The 23,570-nt window shown below is 47.2% G+C and overlaps 1 protein-coding gene and 1 non-coding gene across 2 annotated transcripts; both read left to right on the top strand.

Moving 5' to 3' along the window:
• Positions 1-8,268: 8,268 nt before the first annotated feature.
• Positions 8,269-22,729, top strand: ELOA (elongin A). Its single transcript, XM_047725778.1, has 11 exons — positions 8,269-8,472; positions 13,630-13,686; positions 14,727-14,833; positions 16,225-17,413; positions 17,778-17,892; positions 18,644-18,799; positions 18,906-19,003; positions 19,950-20,130; positions 20,451-20,562; positions 21,233-21,405; positions 22,336-22,729. Exons 1-11 carry the CDS (start codon positions 8,320-8,322, stop codon positions 22,395-22,397), a joined length of 2,403 nt encoding a protein of 800 aa, XP_047581734.1. The 5' UTR covers positions 8,269-8,319; the 3' UTR covers positions 22,398-22,729.
• On the top strand, positions 14,204-14,345 carry LOC125099428 (U4 spliceosomal RNA). The gene has a single exon (XR_007127158.1). It is a non-coding gene; the product is annotated as a U4 spliceosomal RNA (small nuclear RNA).
• Positions 22,730-23,570: the final 841 nt, after the last annotated feature.

Below are 23,570 nucleotides of genomic sequence, written 5' to 3'. Positions count from 1 at the left end.
GCTTAGTCGAGGGTCTATTGTGTGCCAGGGAGAGGCTATTGGACTCACTAAAAAACAAACAAACAAACAAACAAAAACAAAAACCCCAGTTCTTGCCCCAAAGAAGTTCACAGGCCAGCAGGAGAGACTGATGCAAACATGGGGACAGAGAAGCTGACTGTGTTAGGGAAGGACTGTCGAGGAGCACCACACCAGCCTTGGCAGGGAGGTTTCCTGAAGGTGGTGGCCTGAGTCTTAAGAGTGTGTGGGTGTACAAGTGGAGGGACTGGCTCAGGCAAAGGCACAGAGAAAAGAAATAGTGTGGTGTGAACAGAACAAAGGGTAAGCAGAGTCCTGCTTACCTGCTCTCAAATAAATAAATAAAAGCTTTAAAAAGAAAAAAAGGAAACTTTATGTCAAGATGGAAAGAAATGTAAATCATTTGACAGAAAAAGAAGCTCTGAAAACAAAACTCTTGCTAGATCCTCTTGCCCGCCGTGCTCTGCCTAAAAATTGTCCCCCCAAGAGAGGTCTCTACAATTGTTAGAGAAGTTTGCTGCTGGAAAGTCTGAGAGAGCGGACATCATTTAAGAGCCCAAGAAAGATCACGGCAGGGATTTTGAGGAGAGGATGGAATTGAGAAATATTTGGGAATGAAAATCACCGTGTTTAATGAGAGGTAGTAGGAGAGAAAAGGGGAATCAAGAATGGCTTTCAGGGGCGCCTGGGTGGCTCAGTGGGTTAGGCCACTGCCTTCGGCTCAGGTCATGATCTCAGGGTCCTGGGATCGAGTCCCGCATCGGGCTCTCTGCTCAGCAGGGAGCCTGCTTCCCTCTCTCTCTCTCTGCCTGCCTCTCTGCCTACTTGTGATCTCTCTCTGTCAAATAAATAAATAAAATCTTTAAAAAAAAAAAAAAAGAATGGCTTTCAGGAGCACCTGGGTGACTCAGTGGGTTACAGCCTCTGCCTTCAGCTCAGGTCATGATTTCAGGGTCCTGGGATCGAGCCCCGCATCAGCCTCTCTGCTCAGTGGGGAACCTACTTCCCTTCCTCTCTCTCTGCCTGCCTCTCTGCCTACTTGTGATCTCTGTCTGTCAAATAAATAAATAAAATATTTTTTTAAAAATGGCTTTCAAATGTCTAGCCTGGAAGACTGAGGGTAGATGGTGGTTCCAGCTATAGATGTGGTGAAACACAAATTTAGAAGGGGTGGTGGTGGTGGATAAGGTCACTTCTGCACATCTTGCAGTTGAGATACCCAACAAACAGCAGGGTGAGGTTTTGGAACATAGCTATTGGGTATAGACAGTCCTGGAAGCTGACAGTGGTAAGCCCTCTGGTAGAGTAGCTAGGGTGACTGTGCTTTGCTACAAATCCTCCCAGCCTGAGAACAGGTCTCTGCCCTCCCCTGCAGAGGAGTGTTGGAGTTTCCAGGGGGCAATGGTGCTCTTAGTCATCTCTGCCTCAAGAGCTCTTAGGAGGAGAAGGGTGAAGAGGGGAGGTTTAAGGAGAAGATGGCAATTTCCATCTGAGTCACAGGGCCATGGGGGTTGCAGGGGGACATCAAGGAGGAAATGCCCATCCCAACAAATTCAGAACTCCATCCAGCACTCTAAAGTTTGAGACTAAACCTATAGATTTGAGAGTGACCAGCCTATAGAGAGTGGTGGAAACCATGAGAGAGGTTGAGAACACCTGGACTGTAGTATGAAAAAAGTAGCAGGCCCAGTACTACACCCAGAGGAACTATATCATTTAGGGGACAGAAGTGGTGGGAAAGGAGACCATTAAGGAGACAGAGAAGGAACAGAATCAGGAGAGAGAAGTGTCCTGGGAGCCCATAGCGTGGAGTTTCCCAGAGAGGAGAAATCCCTGATGTCAGCTGTATGTAGCAGAGAGGTCTGCCACCATAAAAACAGCTTGCAACTGGGATTTTACTGGTGACCTTAGAAAAGTTGTTTCCAGTAGAGTGGTGAGAATAGAAACCAGCATTCATACAGCATTGAGGAGAGGAATAAGCCTGGACAAATGTAGACTGTATTTTAGGGGAGGTATAATGTACCTTTCTTACTTATTCATTCAATATTTATTGACTGCTGTGTGCCAGGCACTATTCTAGGTGGTAATGAGTAAAACGGTGAACACAAGTCCCTGCTTTTATGGAACTTATATTCTAACGGTAGAGAAAGAGAGACACTATATACAAGTATACTAGCTGGATGTAAGTTTTTTTAAAATAGTGACAGATGTGTGTGTGCATCTGCGCATGCGCTATTTTATATAGGGTGATTAGATAAGGTTTTTGATTGAGGGGCTTTTTTTTTTCCCCTAAAGATTTTATTTATTTATTTATTTATTTATTTATTTGGCAGAGAGAGAGAGAGAGAGAGAGAGACCACAAGCAGGGGGAACAGCAGGCAAAGGGAGAGGGAAAAGCAGATTCCTCGCTGAACAGGGAGCCTGATGTGGGGCTCGATCTTGATCTCAGGACCCAAGGATCATGACCTGAGCCAAAGGCAGATACTTAACCAACTGAGCCACCCCGGTACCCCAATCGAGTGACTTTATTTATTTTTTTGAGTGACTCTTTAAAAAAATATATTTATTTATTTGACAAACAGAGATCACAAGTAGGCAGAGAGGCAGGCAGGGGGGGCGGGAAGCAGGCTCCCTGCTGAGCAGAGAGCCCGATGCGATGCGGGGCTCCATCCCAGGACTCCAGGACCATGACCTGAGCCAAAAGCAGAGGCCTTTACCCACTGAGCCACCCAAGGGCCCCTTGAGTGACTTTTAAAAGGGATTGATGAGTTTGTTTTTAAAGGACAGTATCAGATTAATTGTAGTCCTTAACTCTTGGCACATTGTCTACAGTGTTAAAATACTTAATTTATAGGTTTTAACACTCCTCTCTCGAATCCATGAAAGGTTACAGTAAAATACAAATTCCTTGCCATGGCCTCTAAGACCCTTCCTAGTCTGCCTTCCTCATCAAAACGCATCTTCTCCTTCCCATTCCACTCCAGCATACTTACCAAATCTAAATTCATTGATTGAATGAATGATGGATTGAATGAATGAAGTGTGTCGGTTGGATGGTGTCTTCCCAGGTGGCTTCTCTCGAAACGGGCAGTGAGGTCAAAGAGCTTGAGCCTTATTGCTGGACAAACATGGCTTTGAAGCCTGACAGTGCTGCTTACACGTTCTGTGACCTTTTGTAGGTCTAAATCCTTAGTTTTCTCATCTGTGAAATGGAGAGTGCATGAGATCTGGTGTAGGAATAAGGATAAAGTTGATAGTTCGTGCAGATTGTTTAGCATAATGCCTGGCATTTCGCAAGTGCCAGGAATTTGTATTTTTATCCTCATCATTGCTGTCGCTTTGATCATCTCCCCTCAGTTAACTGATAAGGAACCAGGGCTGGCCAGGGGGCAGGGAGTGAGTCAGGGATGGAGGCGAGGTGACCAGCATTAGGTATTCAGACACGTGGGCAGGCCAGGGTAGGCTTTGGAGCTAAGCAGAGCCCACTGGGGATTTGTCATCTACCACGTTCGAGCTTCTTGCTCAACCTCCTGGAGCCTTGCCTTCTCCCTCCTGAAAAAGCCTCACAAGATTGCTGGCGGGTGGAGAGATGACAGGTGTAAGAGTGACACAGAGCTGGGCCCACCCAAGGAGAAGGCATGGAGGATCTCCCAGCCCCACCCTGCCTTGGCTGCTGCCTTCTTAATCTCTACTTAACCCAGTGGGTTTTATTTATTTATAATTTAATCAATCCAGACTTAATCCAGTCAGTGTTCCTCCTTCCTTGCCGCCCACCCTCCTCCCCTTTCTCTCTGTAGTGTCTGGCCCTGGCAGTTCCAGGCCCACTGCCTTTGGTGTACATGTTTTTGAACAACTTCCTTCCAAGGGCATTTTCAGCAAGGACTGCAACCACATTCTGAGTTCCCGGAGCAAGGGCACAGGCGCACTTACATTTCCTAAGCACCGGTGTCCTCATCTGTGAAGTGTATCGTGAGGATTAATAAAGATGACATTATCGGTCGATAGTTCTCTGCCAGGTATGTTCATACACAATCTCACTTAATCTACAAGACGGTGGTGCTGGGAGGTGGAGCTTGCATGCCGCTCTGTCAGTATTCACTGAGCGCCTACTGTGCTCTAAGTACTGTTTCAGCCACAGCAATGCCTCATGGAACTTACACAATGGGAAGAGATTATAAAAACATGAAGCTCTAAATTAGGTAATTTCAAATTGCGATAAATGCTCTAACAAAAATCAAGAGTTAAGAAGAGGCATTTAGGCTACTACCTAGATACAGTTTATATAAATTCATACTGTATAAAAATATCAAAGCATATACATGTTACTTTAAATTTTTTAGGGTAGTTTCTTTTCCTGGGAAATCCAGTCTCCGTGGACTGCTCTCCAAGGCCATTACAGAATGCTGCTCAGCCCTCGGTAGACAGAGGGCCTCAGAGAGTTTCTGGGCCTGGTATTCTTACATTGTTAGTGGAAGGTTTAATCCACCTTCAAGGCAGTCTGTGAGAGGTGTGGGTTTCGAATCTTAGACTATTTCCTGGAGGGGGCCCTCTCCGCTTGCATTGCTGTATTTGAGGAAGGCAAATCCAGCCTGTGAAACCAAGAAAGATGCCATCCCGACGTAGATAACCAACTGAGCATGTTTAAAGGATGTGGAACAAAGATGAATGTAGTCAATTCAGAAAAAAGTGAGCCATTGGGGAAGAAAACTGTGGCTACAGCTGTGCAGAATGAAACTGCCCAGATGGAGGGTTTTATATTCTCCTTTACAGCAGAATGCAATATTCTCTTAACCAAAGCAATGAATTTCCCCCAATAATTGCTCCTTTTAAAAAGGGGAGGAAAAACCCTACTGTTTACCAGTTGCTTAACATAACATATTAATAAGCTTCACACGAAATATATAAAGTAGGAGGAAACAGTCTCAGCCAGTGTAGGGAACCTGACCAGGAGCCACTGTTAGCACTTCTAGAGTTGGGGACTAGGGCTCAGGTTGTCACCGAGAGTCAACCCTCCATCCTTTACACTCACCATCCAACCAACCTCAGATGCTGCTTCCCTGATAAGATGGAGTGGCAGGACCCAAACCAGGAGAGGTGCAAGCGGGAGGCCCTCCATCCATCAGTTGTCCTCCCTCAACATGCGGTTCAGCCCACGAACCTCCCCTAACGGTTCCATGAAAGGGCAAGGACTCCTCTCCGCTGTTGAGGACAGGATATTTGGGTGTTTTTGTTTGTGTGTTTGTTTTTCAGTGTTTTAAATGACTCTAGTACCAGTCAGCCCGAAATTGCTCTTTTCCAAAATTAAAATACCTTTAAGTTATTTTCATGATAGGGGCACCTGGCTGGCTCAGTTGGTAGAGCATATGACTCTGGATATTGGGGTTGTAAGTTCGAGTCCCACATTGAGTGTACAGATGACTTAAAAATAATAAAATCTTTTAAAAAAATCTATTTTCATTATAAAAGCAGACCCTACTTGTTGCAAAAACTCAAAGTGTGCCTAGCAGAAGATTCCCATCTTTCTCCCACAGTATAGCCTTAAATTGCTTTCTGGGCAGAATAAGATGGGTCTTTTAATTCCTCTCATGGGGGATCTATAGTGTAGGTAAGAGAGCTAGGGAGTCCCCCCAAAATTTTCAGATAATAATCTGGGCTGGCCTTAGTTTAATAATAATTAGTTCAGTTTTCAACAAACCTTCATGGAATGTCACCTATGTGTTGGGTGTTGCTGATCTAAGATGGACAAAATAGCCTCTGACTTTAGGGAACTCATTCTGGTGTGTTTTGTTTTGTTTTTTTAAAGATTTTATTTATTTATTTGACAGAGATCACAAGTAGGCAGAGAGGCAGGCAGAGAGAGAGGAGGAAGCAAGCTCCCCGCTGAGTGGAGAGCTCGATCCCAGGACCCTGGGATCAGGACACAAGCTGAAGGCAGAGGCTTTAACCCACTGAGCCACCCAGGCGCCCCTCATTCTGGTGTTCAACACCCTGTGTAAACCAAGGATTGCAATGGTAATCCCTAGTGAACATATGCAGAATGCCATTTTTAGGACGGGTTCAAAACTTTTTCTTTAATCAGAATGACACATAATTTACTAACCAGAGAAGTATTCATATATTCAAGCATAAGAGTTCTTTACTTTGCAGGTAAGCCTGGCCTGGGCTGACACAGCAGAGGAGTGGGGTGCACCCTCCCCAGTCATCCCTAGCAGCATGCATTGTTTCTTTTCAGTCTGGTTGTTGAGATCTCCCTAGGTAACATGCGCAAAATGTTCCATGTGCTCCGAGTATATGCCAGGTCGGTTAGTCAGCAATTCTGCTTCAAGAATCGGCCTGTTTTCCGTTACACCAATGGTACTTTTTCAAAATGGAAGGAATTTTTTTTTTAAAGATTTTATTTATTTATTTGAGAGAGAATGAGTGAGAGAGAGCATGAGAGAGGAGAAGGTCAGAGGGAGAAGCAGACTCCCCAAGGAGCTGGGAGCCTGATGCGGGACTCAATCCTGGAAGTCCGGGATCGTGACCTGAGCCGAAGGCAGTTGCTCAACCAACTGAGCCACCCAGGCGCCCCCAAAATGGAAGGAATTTAAAATGTAAAAGCATTTACTGTGGAGAGGAGGGAGACTCGAGGACCAGGACCAGAATCCAAGTCTCCTCACACCCAATTTGATGTCTTCTGTTATGCCCCATGATTGAGTCTTAGGGCACCAAGTGGCTGGTCATTAATCTTGTATGGACTTTTTATCCAGTATTGATTATATCATCTCTGTTGTGCTGTGCAGCAGATTTAATACTGAACAGGTTGGTCACTGCACTTGAGAAACAGAAGAATCAGTTGATTCTGAAAGGGGTCAGTGGCAGAGGGAGGGATGCTAGGCTGAGGGGTGGGAGCGCAGCTGGGAGGGCTTCTTGGCATAGTGAGTGAATGAAAGCTCATTCGAAGAAACTATATATGTTTATATATAGAGAGAGTGCCTAATATATATATATATTTCCTCCCTCCTTTGCCCATAACTGGGATCTGGAAGAATCTCTGGGCTTTTTCCCTCATTGGGCTAGAGGGTGAGAGGTCAGGCTAAGTACATTGCCAAGTTGCTGCTAGAGATTGCATTAGGATCTAATCTGATCTAATCAACCCAGATGTAATTAATGCTGACATTTTAGTTTTCAACTGTTTCCTTGTTCTTTTTTTTTCTTTTTTTTTTTAAAGATTTTATTTATTTATTTGACAGAGAGATCACAAGCAGGCAGAGAGAGAGGAGGAAGCAGGCTCCCTGCTGAGCAGAGAGCCCGATGCGGGGCTCGATCCCAGGACCCCGAGATCATGACCTGAGCCGAAGGCAGCGGCTTAACCCACTGAGCCACCCAGGCGCCCCTGTTTCCTTGTTCTTTTACTAGTAATTATAGTATTATTTAGTGCTTCTAGGATGATGTCTTGGGCTGGTGTGATTCGGACCCTGATGCTTCCGAGGAAACAGCCATTCATCCGTTCACTCAAGATGTTTTTATTTGGCACCTATGTACCGACACTATTCTGGGGGAAAGTGAGACACATAGACACAGGCTCCCTATTATCTCACGCAGCTAGGCTGTTTGACTTTTGACAAATCCCTTTCTCTTTCTGGCCCTCAATATCAGAGATGGGCCTATTCAGAGATGGGCCCTCACAGTGGACCTAAACCATTTAGATTGAAATTCCAAGTTCATCTCTTTCCGGTTGGGTGACCACATACAGGTTAATTTGGGCTCCCGAGCCTGTTTCCTCATCTGCAAAACAGGGACAACAGAACTCATCTCATCGGGCTGCGCTCAGGGTGAAATAAAGACAGCCCAGCCACTGGCGCTCCGTGCGCTCAGCCCGGGTGGTCGCTGCGGTTCCCCTCGGCCCACTCCCTGCGGGAGGGCGGACCCCAGACCCACTGACAGGTGGGAGGCAGGCTGTGGCGAGGACTGATAAAGCCAGTGTCCGGCGCGGGGGCCGCATTCGGTCTTGACTGGACCACGGCGAGGTCCGCTCGGCGTGAGCTCCGAGCGCCGAGGACCGAAGCTGCGCGGCTCGGCGGCGGCTAGCGCGGAGCCCGCGCGCCGGCACCACGCGTCCCAGCTCCTCGAGAGCGGCGGCAGAGAACCCGGCCCCCCACCCTCAGACACCCTCCTCTCCCGACCCTGGGGGCGGGGCCTGCAGCCGGCCGCCCCCTCCCTCCTCCTGCTCCCCGCGCCCCCCGCCCCGCCCCGCCCCGCCCCGCCCCGCCGCCGCCGCCGAGGCCCGGAAGGGGCCAGTCGCTTCCGTCTCCGCCGGGGATGCACGGAGGGCGGAGCTGCGGCCCGAGGACGCGACGCGAGCCCAGTTCCGGCGAGGAGGCCGCGCCAGTGACAGCGATGGCGGCGGAGTCGGCGCTCCAAGTTGTGGAGAAGCTGCAGGCGCGCCTGGCCGCGAACCCGGACCCGAAGAAGGTGAGAGAGTGCTCAGCGCGGAGCGGGACGGGCGTTGGCCGCGGCGCGACTCCGTAACGGTCGCGGGCCCGGGCGCAGCCCCTTCCCGGCCGGCCGGGGCCGCGGGGGCTCGGACCCGGAGCCAGGCCCCGCCGGGCTGCGGCCTGGGTCGGCAAGTTCGCGGCCATGGGCCGCTGCCCGCGCGGGGCGAGGGGCGGGGGGCTCCCGGCGGGCCCGGGATGGGGGCGCCCGCGGGCTCCTGGCGGCTGGGGCGCGCTCCGTGCGGACGCGGCGGGCCTCCCGGGCCCCCGGAGCCGCTCCCTCGGCGTCCCGGGCCAGCTGCTTCCCGCGGGCGAGCCCGCTGGAGCTGGTCCTCGCCCTGCGAGACGCGCCTGCTGGCTTGGTGTCTTCGGATGTTCGTCGGAGGGAGAGGGAGCCGGTTCTGCTGTGCTCCGGTGGAGTCTAGGCTCGGTGTGCTGTCCTGCGTCTGGGAGAGACGTTATTTTAGGGCTTTCCGACTTGATCGCAGAACGTAGACCTTTTCGCTTTCTCAGTAGATACCTTTCAGAACAAAACAGAATACGCCTCACATCCCCTAGCTGTACGTACACCTAAAAACTTGGGTTGCAGTCGGAACAACCAAAACAAAAAAGGTTAGAAGTTGCAGTTCGATTTCCTTTCAGCCTTGATAGAAAGGTAAGAGCTACCTTTTCTCGTTGCTGCGAGTGATGGGCAACCATTTTTAATTGTACTCCGCTTTTTTTTTTTCTTTTTTTTAACTGTTTTTGTTAAGTTGAACGCATTCCTCTCCCCTCCCGACTTTGTTTTATCCAGCTTCTCGGTGTCTGGGAAAGTGTCTGGATGTTAAGAATTTTTTCTTTTCTCCGAAATACACTGATGAAAACACTTAAGTGTTAGACGTTCTCTGGGAGCACTCTGGCTCAGTGTGCACTTGGGAGAGTTGGATCTCTGAGCCCCAGCGTGCCTTCTGAAGAGGAAGTAATGGAGGGAGCCAGACGAGGTGAAGTGGCGGTGAGATTTGAGTTCTCATCCATTTACCAGACATGGACGTTTTTTGCTCCATCTGTTTAAACAGCTCACTCGCCTCTTCCTAGAACCTAAGTCAGGGGGAAGGCCAGGCTTATAGGAGGTGTTCCGTTGATATTAATCACCAATCTTTACAAGGTTTTTGTGTGTTTGTTTGTTTGTTTCCTGAAGGGCTCCTTTCTCTTTTCACCTTGTTCCCAGCCTGTTGTAGATGAGGTTTTCCCCCTCTACTTCTAAAGGCTGTGCAAAAGCGTCTCACCATCAGGCCACTTTTTAACTCTTCTCATGTATAACTAGAGCCACTTCTTCAGGAAGCCATTTTAGTTTTAAGTCTGAAAACTCAAATACTTTTCATTCTTTGTTATATATTTCATTGCAGCTCCAGTACCTAGTGGCCAGACGCATTTACAAGTTTCTTTTTACAATAACCCTTTGTGGAATCTAATAAATGGTCATTATTTTTTTTTCTAAAAGATTTTATTTATCAGAGAGAAAGTGAGAGAGAGAGAGAGAGCTTGCACAAGCAGGGGGAACAGCAGGCAGAGCAGGCAGAGGAAGAAGCAGGCTCCCTGGAGAGTGAGGAGCCCAATTCAGGACTTGATCCCAGGACCCTAGGATCATGACCTAAGCTGAAGGCAGTCGCTTAAATGTCTGAGCCACCCAGTGGCCATTATTTTTGAGCACTGGTTGGTTTTCCTAACACTGTAGGTTTGTGACTGATTTTTAAATCCTTAATGCAGTATTACGTTCTACTCCCTCCCCTACCAGTCTGGTCTTTAATACTATAAGGTTTAAAAAAAAAAAAAAAGGATCAGGTAGTATCTGTAGTCATTTTCCCATTACAGTTTAAATTTTGAAGTAGTCTTTCTAGTAATTGATGTGCATGAAGTTTCAAATTAGGAAAAGGTATGTTGGGATTTCATCCTACTTGAATTATTAGTGATCATTATGACTGCTTGGGCTTTCACTTGCCAGGTAGCAAATCATCCTAAACTTCTGGTTTTGCATTATGAAGATGAGAAAATGTTGGGAGATCGTTTTTGCAAAGAGCACAGTAGTTGACATTCACAAGTGAGCTAACTGCAGAGGGAAAACTGCAAGCTGGCACACCGGCTTTCTTCTCAGCCTTGTTTTAACCCAACAAGCTCCCACAGGTTGTTCTTGAAATTACAAGATGATTATATGGCAGTAATGAATTTGCAACTAACTCATGATTTCAAACCATTATTAGCCAAAGGGTTGATTCCAGACCTATGTTCATGGATTTCCTTGCATTAAGTGTCGGCATTTAACTGTGACTTTTAGCGTGAAGTCCATCGGTGATCTGGACTTATGTGGGGAAAAGGTATCAGACACCAGGGTCACTTGGCTCCTACTATTTAATTGGAAACCAGTTTTTTTTTTTTTTTTTAAGATTTTATTTATTTATTTGACAGAGAGAGAGATCACAAGTAGGCAGATAGGCAGAGAGGGGGGGGGAAGCAGGCTCGCTGCCAAGCAGACAGCCTGATGTGGGGCTCGATCCCAGGACCCTGAGATCATGACCTGAGCCAAAGGCAGCAGCTTAACCCACTAAGCCAGCCAGGTGCCCCTGGAAACCAGGTTTTATGGATGGTAGAGTTACTTGCCCTGTGTTATATTTTGAATGTGAAAACAGGAACACAGTTTGATAGCAAGTGGAGAACAAGGGGTCAACATTATGAACATCTTTTGCTCTTTGGGTTGAAAGAGTGCAAAGGACAACTGAGATTCCTGAGCATGTACCATGCAAATGTTGGCATTTCTCAGTGAGCTGTTATCAGTTCTTGCAAACTCTGCAGTTGGTCCCTTGGTTTGATAACAGCAAGTTCCCACCTACCTGAAGATGCCCACGGTGCTTTTGCCTTGTTATTGCTTTGTACTTTCTTGAACCTCTTTGAAAATAGAGGGGCTCTGAAGCCATTTTTCTCTTATGTTGTGCTAAGTCACTTTGAAATCTCCAGGGTTTTAGTTTTATCTGCTTTCAAGTCCCCCTCGCTAACCCAAAGCAAAGCAGAAAGGCAGCATTTATATTTCCAATTAGCGTTGGGCTTTGAGATGAACACTTCCTCCATGACTTCTGGCCCCTCCTATGTGCTGGCTTTGTAGAGGTCCTGGGACTCTCTGTCCCATGGTGACCTCCTTTACTCTGTGGACTCTAAACCATCCATCAGTGTAATACTGAGGAAGAGCTCCTCTGCTTTGTTTCCAGGCACATGAGCTTCTGTTCTATTTTCTTTTCCTGTTTTCTAAGGATAGTGTTGTGCTGGATGGTTCTCCGGTCTTTGTAGTTCATGCTGTTGTGGACACACCTACCTGACTTACTAACTCATTCGTCAAGTTACCTAACCTTACTGGGCTTTTTCAATATCTGAAGTGGGGAGAAAAATATCCACTTTATCGGGTTGGCTAATGAGGATGAAATAAGGTAACACATGTAAGAACTTAGCGTAGTCACAGACACACAGTAGGTGGTCTATAAATGCCTTCCAGGGAATGGCATTAGTGGAATCAGCCATTTTTAACCTTTACAATGATCCTAAATTTTCCTCTAAGAAAAGGAATTGGCGTTCATTTTTGCACCCATAGCTTGAGTGACAAGAAACACATACATTTTATCCTGAGTTGGTTGGTGGTGGAAGTGGAGGATTTGAAGTGGAGGATTTGAAGTGGAGGATAATTTTCATTCAACTACGAAGGTGAAACTCCCTGGATATACTACTTGGCTTCTCATTTGTTCCCAGCCAAATGAGACTATCACTTGTGATCCAGTTGCTCTGCCTGGAGATGAAGTTCAGTAATTATTGAAGTAGAATGACCAGAAAAACATATTTGCTACTCCACCTAATAGCAATATGGCATACTAATTATAGCCGGTGCTGCACATGGAAAAAGAACAGATCTTGTTATCTGGTGCTTTAAACGTGAAAGTAGTCACAGTTAATCTGTTTTGAACTATTTGTACTTTGCACCACTCCTTGAATGGTAAGTATGTTTCTACACATGTAAACATTTCCTGAAAAGAGGCATAGCCAGTCAGGACTTTGGGTTAGGAGCACAGTAAGTAGGAATTAGCTGGGGACTGTCTGGGTGATGATCAAGGGTAGACCTTTGAAGAGCTCACAGTTGATGAATGAAATGATTAATAATCGTGTATTTAAAAAAAACAACTTTAGTGAGCTTTTCTAGTGTTCCAGGCACTATGGCCAAGGACTGCACGTGGTTTGTCTAAATCCTCACAGCTTGTAAAGTTGTAAAGGGACAGGATCAGTTCCTGTTTTGCAGACGAAGTAACTGAGGTTCAAGCTGGTTAGTGACTTGCCCAAGATCAGTAGCAGGGAGACGACAGGACCAAACGGAAGCCTGCCTCCGGCTCCGGACTCTGTCTCAACAGCGCTGCGCTCCTGATTTTGACCTAGTTTTACGACTCTAGAAAGGAAATGTGGCCAATCCCAGAGCACTTTTCTAATCTACCCAGACATTTTGTGTTCACAGTTTGTACCAGCAAACCTCTGATTCTGCCATCTTGAAATTGGTCTTGAAATTCCCACTTGTATCAAAAAAAACAAAAAAACAAAACAAAAAAAACACACACACACAAAAAAAACACCCCCAATTCTGTTAAACTGTGACTCTTCCTGGAAACAGGTTACCCTTTTCCTAGAGAAACCTCTTCTCCTTTTCACTTTCCTCTGTGGTGGGTCCACAGGTGATTTCCCTAAGTTAACATCTTTCTAGAAATTATTCTGTCTCAACTGGAGCAATGATAGTTGTTGATGACTCTTATTAGAGTTGGTAGGTTTGGTTCTCTAAGTCTTACCCCCCCATACCTCCCCACTCTCCACCCTCCATCCCCTACCGAGTGTTACATAGTAGTTGAAAGCAGGGAATCTAAAGCTGCAGACCTGAGGACATCTGGCCCTTCTTGTATCCTGGGGCAAGTAACTTAACTTCTCTGAGCCTGTTTTCATGCTTGTAAAATAGAGATAATAACCATACTTACTACTGTACAACACACAGAACTTAGTAAGCACTTAACCGTCGTATTATTATTTGTTCCAGTGAATGATTATGAGGTCATAGAAATTAACACTTATTTTATTCTCTCTGCAGCTCTTGAAATATTTGAAGAAACTCTCCACCTTGCCTATTACAGTAGACATTCTTGCGGTAAGAAGTGTTAGCTAGTATATAACGATATTCCACCCCTCCACTGGAGAGATTGTACAGTGAGTTTAAAAGCACGGGCTCTGGAAGTGAAAGAACGTTTCCAGACACAAGGCCACGCATTGCACGGTTCTGTTTGGGTGAAATGTCCAGAATAGGCAGACCCATAGACGGATGGTAAGGGATGGGGGAAGTGGGGAGGAACGGCATTTCTTTTTTTTTTTTTAAGATTTTATTTATTTATTTGACAGAGAGAGATCACAAGTAGACGGAGAGGCAGGCAGAGAGAGAGAGAGAGAGGGAAGCAGGCTCCCTGCTGAGCAGAGAGCCCGATGCGGGACTCGATCCCAGGACCCTGAGATCATGACCCGAGCCGAAGGCAGCGGCTTAACCCACTGAGCCACCCAGGCGCCCCTCTTTTTAGGGTTATGGAAATGTTCTGGAACTAGTAGTCATCGTTGTGCAATATTGTGAGTGTCTTGGAAACCAATAAACTATATACTTTAAAAAGGTTAAAGTGAGCTTTGCGCAGTGACGGTATTATAGCCAATGAGGTTTATCCACGGTGTGATTATTGCTAATTGAAACTAAAATGGTTAAAATGATGAATTTCATCTTAAAATTTAAAAAAAAAAATTTAGCTTTGGCATCAACTAGTCCTGGATTCAGATCCCAGCTCTATGACTTTAGGCTGTTCTTCCATGTCAAACAGACCAGATTCCTGCCTCACAGAGTTACTGTGAGGACTCACTGAGATTTGTATGCAGAAGCTGATCAGTGCCTGACACCTGCTGGAATCACTCTTGTTATTTATTGTTATAGTTGTAGAAGTGTTTTAGTACACCGCTTTCCACTTCTGAGGTTGGTGTGCTTTGCTACTGTGTGTCATGAGAGGTTTGAGGCATAAACACAAAGTAATTTTGTACTGAGACTTGCAAGGTATGTTTTAGGAAGGAGTTTCTCCAAGCAAGGGGCCTTATTTCCTTAGAAAGTTGCCCCGCGAATTCTGCAACCGTGTAACAATTCTTCTGTCAAATCTGCAGGAGACCGGAGTTGGGAAAACAGTAAATAGCTTGCGGAAACACGAGCATGTTGGAAGTTTCGCCAGGGATCTGGTGGCCCAGTGGAAGAAACTGGTTCCTGTGGAACGGTAAGAACATTATTCTGTAGGTTTGTTCAACTTCATGATTAAATCTGGTACGTGGAGTGTCTATAGACCCTTCTTATTTAAAATATTTATTTTGGGGGTGTCTGGGTGGCTCAGTCCGTTAAGTGTCTGACTCTTAGTTTCAGCTCAGGTCACGCTCTCAGGGTCCTGGGATTGAGCCCTGTGTCTTTTCAGCTCTGTGTCCAGCACGAGTCTGCTGGAGATCCCTCTCCTCCCTCTGCTCCGCCCCTGCTCATGCTCTCTCACTCTCTCTAAAACAAATAAAATCTTTAAAAACAAATAAAATATTTATTTTGCCTTGATTATAAAAATAATTAGTGATCATTATTTAGGATTTTAAAAAATGAGAAAAATTAGAATAAAAATTTCTTACAGTTCTTTCATCCAAACATGAACATCATTAACATTTTGATATGTTTCTTTCTACCCTCTTTTTATTTATTTTTAATTAAATTTATTTTTTTAAGATTGTTATTTATTTGAGAGAGCAGGGAGCTAGATTTGGGGCTTGATCCAGAACCCCAGGGATCATGACCTGAGCTGAAGGGAGGCGCTAAATCTACTGAGCCGCTCAGGACCCTACCCTCTTTGTAAAAGACATTTTTATATAGTTGTGAACAAACTATATAAACAACCACTCCCTTTTTTAGGTAATAAGTTAAATATGTCCCCATGTTGAAATTTTATTTTTCCAATTTTTAAAAAGATTTTATTTATTTGAAAGAGCATGAGCAGGAGCAGAGGGACAAGCAGACTTCTTGCTGAGCAGAGAGCCCCGTACAGAGCTTGATCCCAAGACCCTGGGATCATGATCTCAGCCCAAGGCAGACGTTTAACTAACTGAGCCACCCAGGCTTCTCTGTGTTGAAAATTTTTGAAACATTTTTCATGTCCTCAAGATATTTGATCTTGGGGCGCCTGGGTGGCTCAGTCGTTAAGCATCTGCCTTAGGCTCAAGTCATGGTCCCAGGGTCCTGGGATCGAGCTCCACATCGGGCTCCCTGCTCATCGGGAAGCCTGCTTCCTTCCCCCTCTCCCACTCCCACTGCTGTGTTCCCTTTCTCGCTGTGTCTGTCTCTGTCAAATAAATAAAAGGTTAATGGAAAAAAGAAAAGATATTTGATCTTTTTGTCCTGCAGTTAAATGCATCATTTTCTGTTTTTTGAATTATTTGAATTTTCCCAGTCTCAAACCTTAGTTGAGTATCTTTGAGCAGGATCCATTCATCCTCTTCGCAAGACCTTGTTTCTAACTCTGCATCCTTTTCATCTCTTTTTGTGAGTTCAGGTTCTGTGACTTTATCCTCTGAACAAGGATTACACTGAGATTTATATCTGCTCTGTCTGCTTTTTTTTTTTTTTTTTTAATTGTAGAAACACTGAACCTGATGAACAGGACTTTGAGAAGAGCAATTCCCAAAAGCGCCCCAGGGATGCGGTTCAGAAGGAGGAGGAGATAGAGGGAGACTACCAGGAAAACTGGAAAGCCTCCAGTAGCCAATCCTGTAGCCCTGATCACAGGCAGAAAAAACACAGAAAACTCTCAGAACCCGAGAGAACTCACAAAGTGTCTCACGTTCCAGAGAGGAGAGATGAGAGAAAGAGGTGCCATAGAGTTTCACCGGTTTATTCTTCAGACCATGAATCTTCTGATTATGGCCATGTTCAGTCCCCTCCATCGTCTGCCAGTCCCCATCAGATGACCATGGACCATTACAGATCCTTGGAGGAGGACCATGAGCCCTTTGTTCCACACCAGAAACCTGGGAAAGGCCATAGTAATGCCTTTCAGGACAGACTGGGGATTAGTCAGGACCGACACGTGGGGGATTCCCAGGGGAAAGGGGTTGTAAGTCAGAACAAGGAGCACAGATCTTATAAGGAAAAACGTCCGGCGGATGCGAGGGGAGATGGGAAGTTATCTTTGAGCAGAGAGAAATCACACAAGGCCATCTCCAAAGAGGAAAACAGAAGGCCACTCTCAGGGGACAGCACGAAGGAGAAGCTGCCCTCCAGTGGAGTCAAGAAAGAGAAGGAGAAAGAGGGCAGCTCCAAGAAGAAGCTTTTACCCCCCTTGGAAGTTGCTTCAGACAACCACGTTAAAAACAAGCCAAAGCACAAAGATGCAGAGAAAACCAAAACGGACAAAAACAAGCAGAGTCTCGACAGCTTAGACATAGGAAAGGGGGTGGGAGACCCGCTGCCCAAGATGAAAGACCGGGTTTCTAACAACCTAAAGACTTCAGAAGGGAAAGTAAAATCTTCTCATTCAGACAGAAAGTCTGTGGGCTCCCTCTCCAAGGTCGAGGAGGCAGAGATGGACGATGAATTTGAGCAGCCCACTATGTCTTTTGAGTCATACCTCAGCTATGACCAGCCCCGGAAGAAAAAGAAAAAGATTGTCAAAACTTCAGCCACCACTCCTGGAGAAAAAGGACTAAAAAAAAATGATTCGAAAAGCACGAATAAAAACTTGGACTCAGTTCAGAAATTACCTAAAGTGAATGAAAACAAGTCAGAGAAACTTCAGCCAGCTGGAGCCAGTTCAGCCAAGCTGAAAAAGGTAAGCCCTTCGGCCACTGGGTGGCTTCCCAGCTGGAGCATCTGGCCCTGTAGAGCTCCCAGGACCTGTCCCACCTCTGTTCAGCTTGGCTGGCTTTTACGTGGCTTGTTGAATTTCAGTTTCTGGGCCTCTCTGGCAGGGCAGCTAGCCGCCAAGGTGCGTATTTCCTGCATTTGTTCTATCCTGCTGGGCCTGTCTCTCCATTTCCGGCCTTCCGTGGTATCAGACCTAGCTGGCAGCCCCTCTCCAGCCTGGGTCTGCTCGTGAAGTTGTCTGCCTCGTTCGCACTGCTGGGAATGGGCTGTAAGGCGGAGAGCTGTGCTCTTACACAGGGGCTATCCACTCACTGGTCTGGTCTTTGCAGGTCCCCATGGACACCTTGCCAGTGTTGCCAGACCTCCCATTACCCATGATACAGGCCAATTACCGGCCACTTCCTACCCTGGAATTGATGTCCTCCTTCCCACCAAAGCGAAAAGGTAATGTTCTGCATCCTTGTTTAACTAGAAAAAGATTTTAACAATTTATTCCCGGTATCCTAAGATTTGGGTGCACTTAATAGCCTCCCTGGCTCCGGAGTTTGATGGCTTTTGGGTTTAAATCCCAGCTCTGGCTTCTACACGTTCTATGAACTGGCGTAATAATTTCCTTAAACTTTAGTTTCATGTGCTAGAAGTGGGCACGGTAATGGTATCTGCCTCACAGGTCTGTTCAGTGGATTAAAAGTGATGATGCTGGTAAAGCTCTTAACTTGGGTTTTCCCACATAGGGAGTGTTTGGTAAATCTTAGCTGTGCTGTTACTAGCTGCCCTTTATTCTATTACGTTCTATATGGGCTTTTTATCTTAAAAAAAAAAAAAAATTCTGTTCTTAATAGCACAAGAATTAGAAGCCACGTAAGTGTCCCTCGGCAAGAGACAATCACTATAGTTCATCCGCACAGTGGCCTCCTCTACAGCTGTGATAAGTGTGGACAGACTTTGTCTGATACGGGATGATTTCTAGAATACGGTAAATGAAAGAACAAGGACAGTGGCTGTTACTGGTGAAAATGGAATAAAATGCACATTTGTTTATTTTTGCACAGACTTGGAGGAATACACAGAACTGGTAGCATTGGTTGCCTTTGAGAAAAGGCACTGGGAAGCCGTGGAAGGACTAGAGAAGGAGCTCTCCCTGCAGAGCTCAGTGCCCTTTGTAACGTGCAGTCCTGTCTTCCTTGCCCTGCAGCTCTGTCTTCACCCCAGGAAGAGGAGGAAGCTGGATTTACTGGACGAAGAATGAATTCTAAGATGCAGGTGTATTCTGGCTCCAAATGTGCCTATCTCCCCAAAATGATGACCTTGCACCAGCAATGCATCCGGGTACTTAAGAACAACATTGATTGTAAGTCACGTGCTTTTCTCCTGCTCTTAAATACATTGTGGCACTGGGACCTCACCATTGGGTGGCTTGGCCAATATTCACCACTTTCACCTTTGATTCTCTGCAGCAATCTTTGAAGTGGGTGGTGTCCCGTATTCTGTTCTTGAGCCCGTTTTGGAGAGGTGTACGCCTGATCAGCTGTACCGCATAGAGGAGTACAACCATGTGAGTATCCTGTTCGGGGCAGGGAAGGCCATTTTCTGGCCCGTGTCTCCAGAACTAGCTTCGCCTCTGAGTCTGCAGCGGGGGAAGGGCAGGCAGTGGGGGTGGTTTCACTGTTCTGGGCAGGCTGGTTTGCCTGAGCGCCTTGAAACATGCATATTTTTAGCACCTGTTCCTGGCATCCGATCAAGATGGGCTTCAGAAGGAGCAGAGAAACACTGCCCACCCTTCTCTTGTCCAGTCACAGAGGGCAGGGGAGAATTGGGCGGCATAGCCTTCAGAGCCAGGGCGGGACAGAGCTTTGTGAACCAGGGACAGGCGTCTGGTGAATATAAAAGCACAGGGACACCTGGTGCCTCAGTCGGTTGAGCAGCCGACTCTTAATTGCAGCTCACGTCATGATCTCAGGGATGTGAGATCGAGCCCCATGTTGGGCTCTGTGCTACGCATGGAGCCTGCTTGAGATTCTCTCTCTGCCTCTGTCCCCTTCCTTCCCAACTTTAAAAAAAAAAGAAGAAAGAAAACACAGATTTGCTGGGAGTCTCCTAGAGACATCCCGGTGTGACCAAATGTCTTTCTGACTGTGCTGGGACACAGTCATTTGGTTGCTTTAGGGGGCTGTCTCCAGTTCTGGGGCTCATTTTGGATGTGTCATCATCTCAGTCCTCCCTGTCACTGGTTTCCTAAAGGAAGAGCCTGGTCTCATCTGGTTTCTGAATTGTCTTCTCTCACCCCACAGCCCCCAAAAGCAGCCAGTATAGCACTTCACATTTAACAGTGCTTTAATATGGTGATTTTTTTTTTCTAGAACCATGGTTTATTTTAATACAACACTACTACTGTGAAGACCAAAAAACCATGAGGAAGGTGGTCTCCCCGAAGTGATTAAGATGGAAAAGAGCTGTGTCAGACTGCTTGCATATAAATGATGCCCTGGTTTTGATTTTAGGTATTAATTGAAGAAACAGATCAATTATGGAAAGTTCATTGTCACCGAGACTTTAAGGAAGAAAGGCCCGAAGAGTATGAGTCGTGGCGGGAGATGTACCTGCGGCTTCAGGATGCCCGGGAGCAGCGGCTGCGAGTGCTGACCAAGAATATCAGATCTGCACATGCCAATAAGCCCAAAGGTGATGGGCGAGGGGACCCCGGCAGGACGGGGTGGGCTGGTGAAACATGGAGCCCTGGGCTCCTGTTGGCCTTGGGGCCTTAGCAGGCCGGGCTGAGGTAGCCTCCAGGTCCTAAATCTGTCTTGCTTGTGCAGAAATGGGGCAGGGACAAGCTGTATCTTCTGCCACCACACCTACTGTCTAGAGGGATTTTCGGGGTTAGCAATCCCCTGGCTTTGGGGGCACCTGAAGAGCCTTTATCTCTTAATAGCATAGATCAGTAAAATCACAGTAGCATCTCTGCTCAAAAAGGAGGTACTGATGTCCCTATTTCTCATCAGGCCGACAAGCAAAGATGGCCTTTGTCAACTCTGTGGCCAAACCGCCTCGTGATGTTCGACGGAGACAGGAGAAGTTTGGAACCGGAGGAGCAGCTGTGCCTGAGAAGATTAGGTCAGCTCTTGGCAGCTTTCGGGTTTCTGTGCGCTGGGGGAAAAGAGCCCCAGGAGCTTGTCATTCTGCCCTACAAGGCAGGCCAGGGGCAGGAAGTGATTCATTTTTGGGGTGAGAGCATGGCCTTGCAGAGTGGCTTTTGGAGGCCGACCTTGGCCAGCTCAGCCCTTGACACTGCCCGCCTTCCCCGCCTTCCCCCCAACCTTGGCCCGTCCCAGGCCTCCACGTCCATGACTGCGGTGTTGGCAGATAATTACTGCTGCCGCTCAGGGGGTTAAGATGAAATGGAGATCAGGACCTGGCTTCTGGGGGACGCGCCCATGGGCTTTCCCTTTCTCCATTTAAACAAACCACGTTCCTGGGGCTCCCGGCTGGCTCAGTCATTGGAGCATACAACTCCTGATCTCGGGGTCATGAATTTGGTAGAGATTACTTGAAAACAAAAATAACAAGAGTAAAGCATGCTGCCGCGAGGACTGCATGAGCTCAGTCGCACTAGCATTTTCAGATTGACGCCGTCCTCTCCGTGCCACCGTCAGAATCTGGGGCGCGCAGGTCAGCTGCGCAAAGCCAGCGGAGGGGGTCTTCCTCAGACAGGCCAGCCCCAGGCTGCCGGTGCAGAGGGCCGATTTCTCACACTGGGGCCTAACCCGCTGGCGCTGTGTTACAGGATCAAGCCGGCCCCGTACCCCTCGGGGAGCAGCCACGCCCCGTCGGGCAGCGGCAGCGGCTTTAGCACCAGCCCGGAGGAGCCGGCCTACGACGGCCCGAGCACCAGCGGGGCCCACTTGGCTCCCGTGCTCGGCACTGTTTCCTACGATCCTAGGAAGCCGACTGTGAAGAGTAAGTAACTTGGGCTTCATGCTCAGGGATCTCAGAACCGGTGTTTGAGGCTTTTGGGGCCCCGGCCGCTGCATCCTGCCGCTCTGTGTGCTCAACGAGGCTCGTGTCCGAGGCTCTGCCCGCAGCTTCTCTAAATGCCGGTGCCTCCTTCCCCCGCTCTGCCTGCTGCACGAGTGTCTTCCTGATAGCGATCTTAGTGAATATTCATTTTGGCACTCCGCTTTTTTTTTTTTTTTTTTAAACCTGAACATAAGTGTTTCACCAGGCAATAACGTGGGTTCATAACTAGTACTGTTAACTGCTGAACGACCCTCCGGCTGGAGGGTGTATGACCTATAACCCCCAGCTTCCAAATATTTATTTTTTATATCTAGTTTCATGTATTTTGTATTTTATTAAGTGTGTTATTACCACAGACTCTGTCCAGTATTCTAAGGGGGTTTCCTCCCCTAAAAGCAGGCTTGTGTATTCACACCAGCGTCCCTGGGCAAGTAGAGGTCCTGGCGTGAGCTTTGGCTGTGCTCAGGTGAATCACTTAGGAGGGCAGGCCAGCGTCCTTAGGTGGGGTCTACCTTGAGCTCCTCTCGGACCTGTGGTTGCCCTGGGTGGAGGCGACTGAGAGGGCTGCTTTTCGCTGGTTCGGGTGTTGGTGAGGCAGAGTGAAATTGTGTCTGAGAACGGCCGTGAGAGTCGGGAGGCAGTGAATCCCATTTCTGCCGCCTACTGCACAACCGGGGACTTGCAGAGGTGGTCGCAGGTAGAGCTGGGGATGGTTTTGGGTCCGGTGGGCGCTCTGGAAGCCGAGCTCTGTGCTGCTCTTCTGCTGTGCTGGGAGAGGAGAACCTCGTACCCTTTGTCTGCTGGTGCGGAGCCGAGAGCAGTAGGGCTTGGCCTTGACGGTGTGTGTCTAAACTATTTCTCTTCTCACAGAAATTGCCCCAATGATGGCCAAGACAATTAAAGCTTTCAAGAACAGGTTCTCCCGACGATAAACTGAGGACTCGCCTGGGAGACGAAACTGGCGGGGAGGAGTACCAGGACAGTGGGGGTTGGGGAATGGAACTTCCAAAGGAGACCAGGATCCTTTGCTTGGAGGCACCATTTGGTCTCCGAACCCTGCCCGGCCCGCAGGTGTTGCCCCTCTGAGCCTGTGCGCGCCGCAGCCGCTGCCTCCCGGCCTGGAGAACACTTCAGAATTCTGAAGAAGATGTGAAGCCTCAGTCTTACTGAGGATTTTAAGGTCAATTATACTTTTGTTGTTAATTAGCTTCTTTGTAAACTATAAGACATAGTTTTAATTAATAAATATTGCCCCCAGATTGTATTTATATTACCCCAGTATTTTTTTTTTCTTTTTTTTTTTAGGTCCTCTACCATACACTTAGCCTTTTATTTTCAGGGTCCTTTATTAAAGTTAGATTAAAAACCTAGTGAAAGCCATTCCCCTGTCCCAGATCAGCCTCCCTAAGTGGACTCTGGTCCAGAGGGAGGGCTGGGCGTCCTCAGAGCTTGTGTGGTGCCTGCTGCACAGAGGGCCAAGAGTGGGTCCTGGGCTGCCTGTCCTGGAGGGGCGCCTCGATATAGAGACCAGAAGTGTTCAAGGCAGACCCCTCGCCTCTGAGGCCCTTCTCAGTGTTGCTTTGAGTTCCTATGCAGGTGCATCTCTTTCTTCTTCATTAAATAGTATTTATTAAAGGAGGTTATTTGTAAAGGTCTAGAGTCTTTTCCCTATCCTTTTTGCCAGTTCCCACTTTTTAGAGGCTCACTAGAGGACACAGAGCCTTGGGGGATCGATTTGCACAGAACCCCAACATTTTTACGATATACAATTTCTGATTCAAAACTTTAGGGACTTTTTTTTTCCCTCCCCTGTTTTTCCTTCTCCCCCCAGCAGGGGGAGCACACATGGCAGGGCTTTCTGTGCCCCACCCCCCAATTCAACTAAGTCTAAGACGCCAGCACTTTAATCTCCTGTTCCCTGTGAACTGCTAGCAGAAGTGAGTGGTTTTAAAAGTTGTAATGCTGTGTTCAAAATTGGTTTTGTTTTGCCTTTCTTTAAAAGATAAGATCATGTGATTGAAAGAGCACAAGAATTCGCTATGTTTTGCAGAGAACTTTGTAGATGAAGCGCTCTCTACTTTTTAAGTGTTTAAGCCAGAATTTGA

The sequence above is a fragment of the Lutra lutra genome, chromosome 4 (genome assembly GCF_902655055.1).
Source record: "Lutra lutra chromosome 4, mLutLut1.2, whole genome shotgun sequence".
NCBI lineage: Eukaryota > Metazoa > Chordata > Mammalia > Carnivora > Mustelidae > Lutra > Lutra lutra.
Note: the sequence above shows the minus strand (reverse complement) of the source record. Positions and strands in the feature narration are given on the sequence as shown.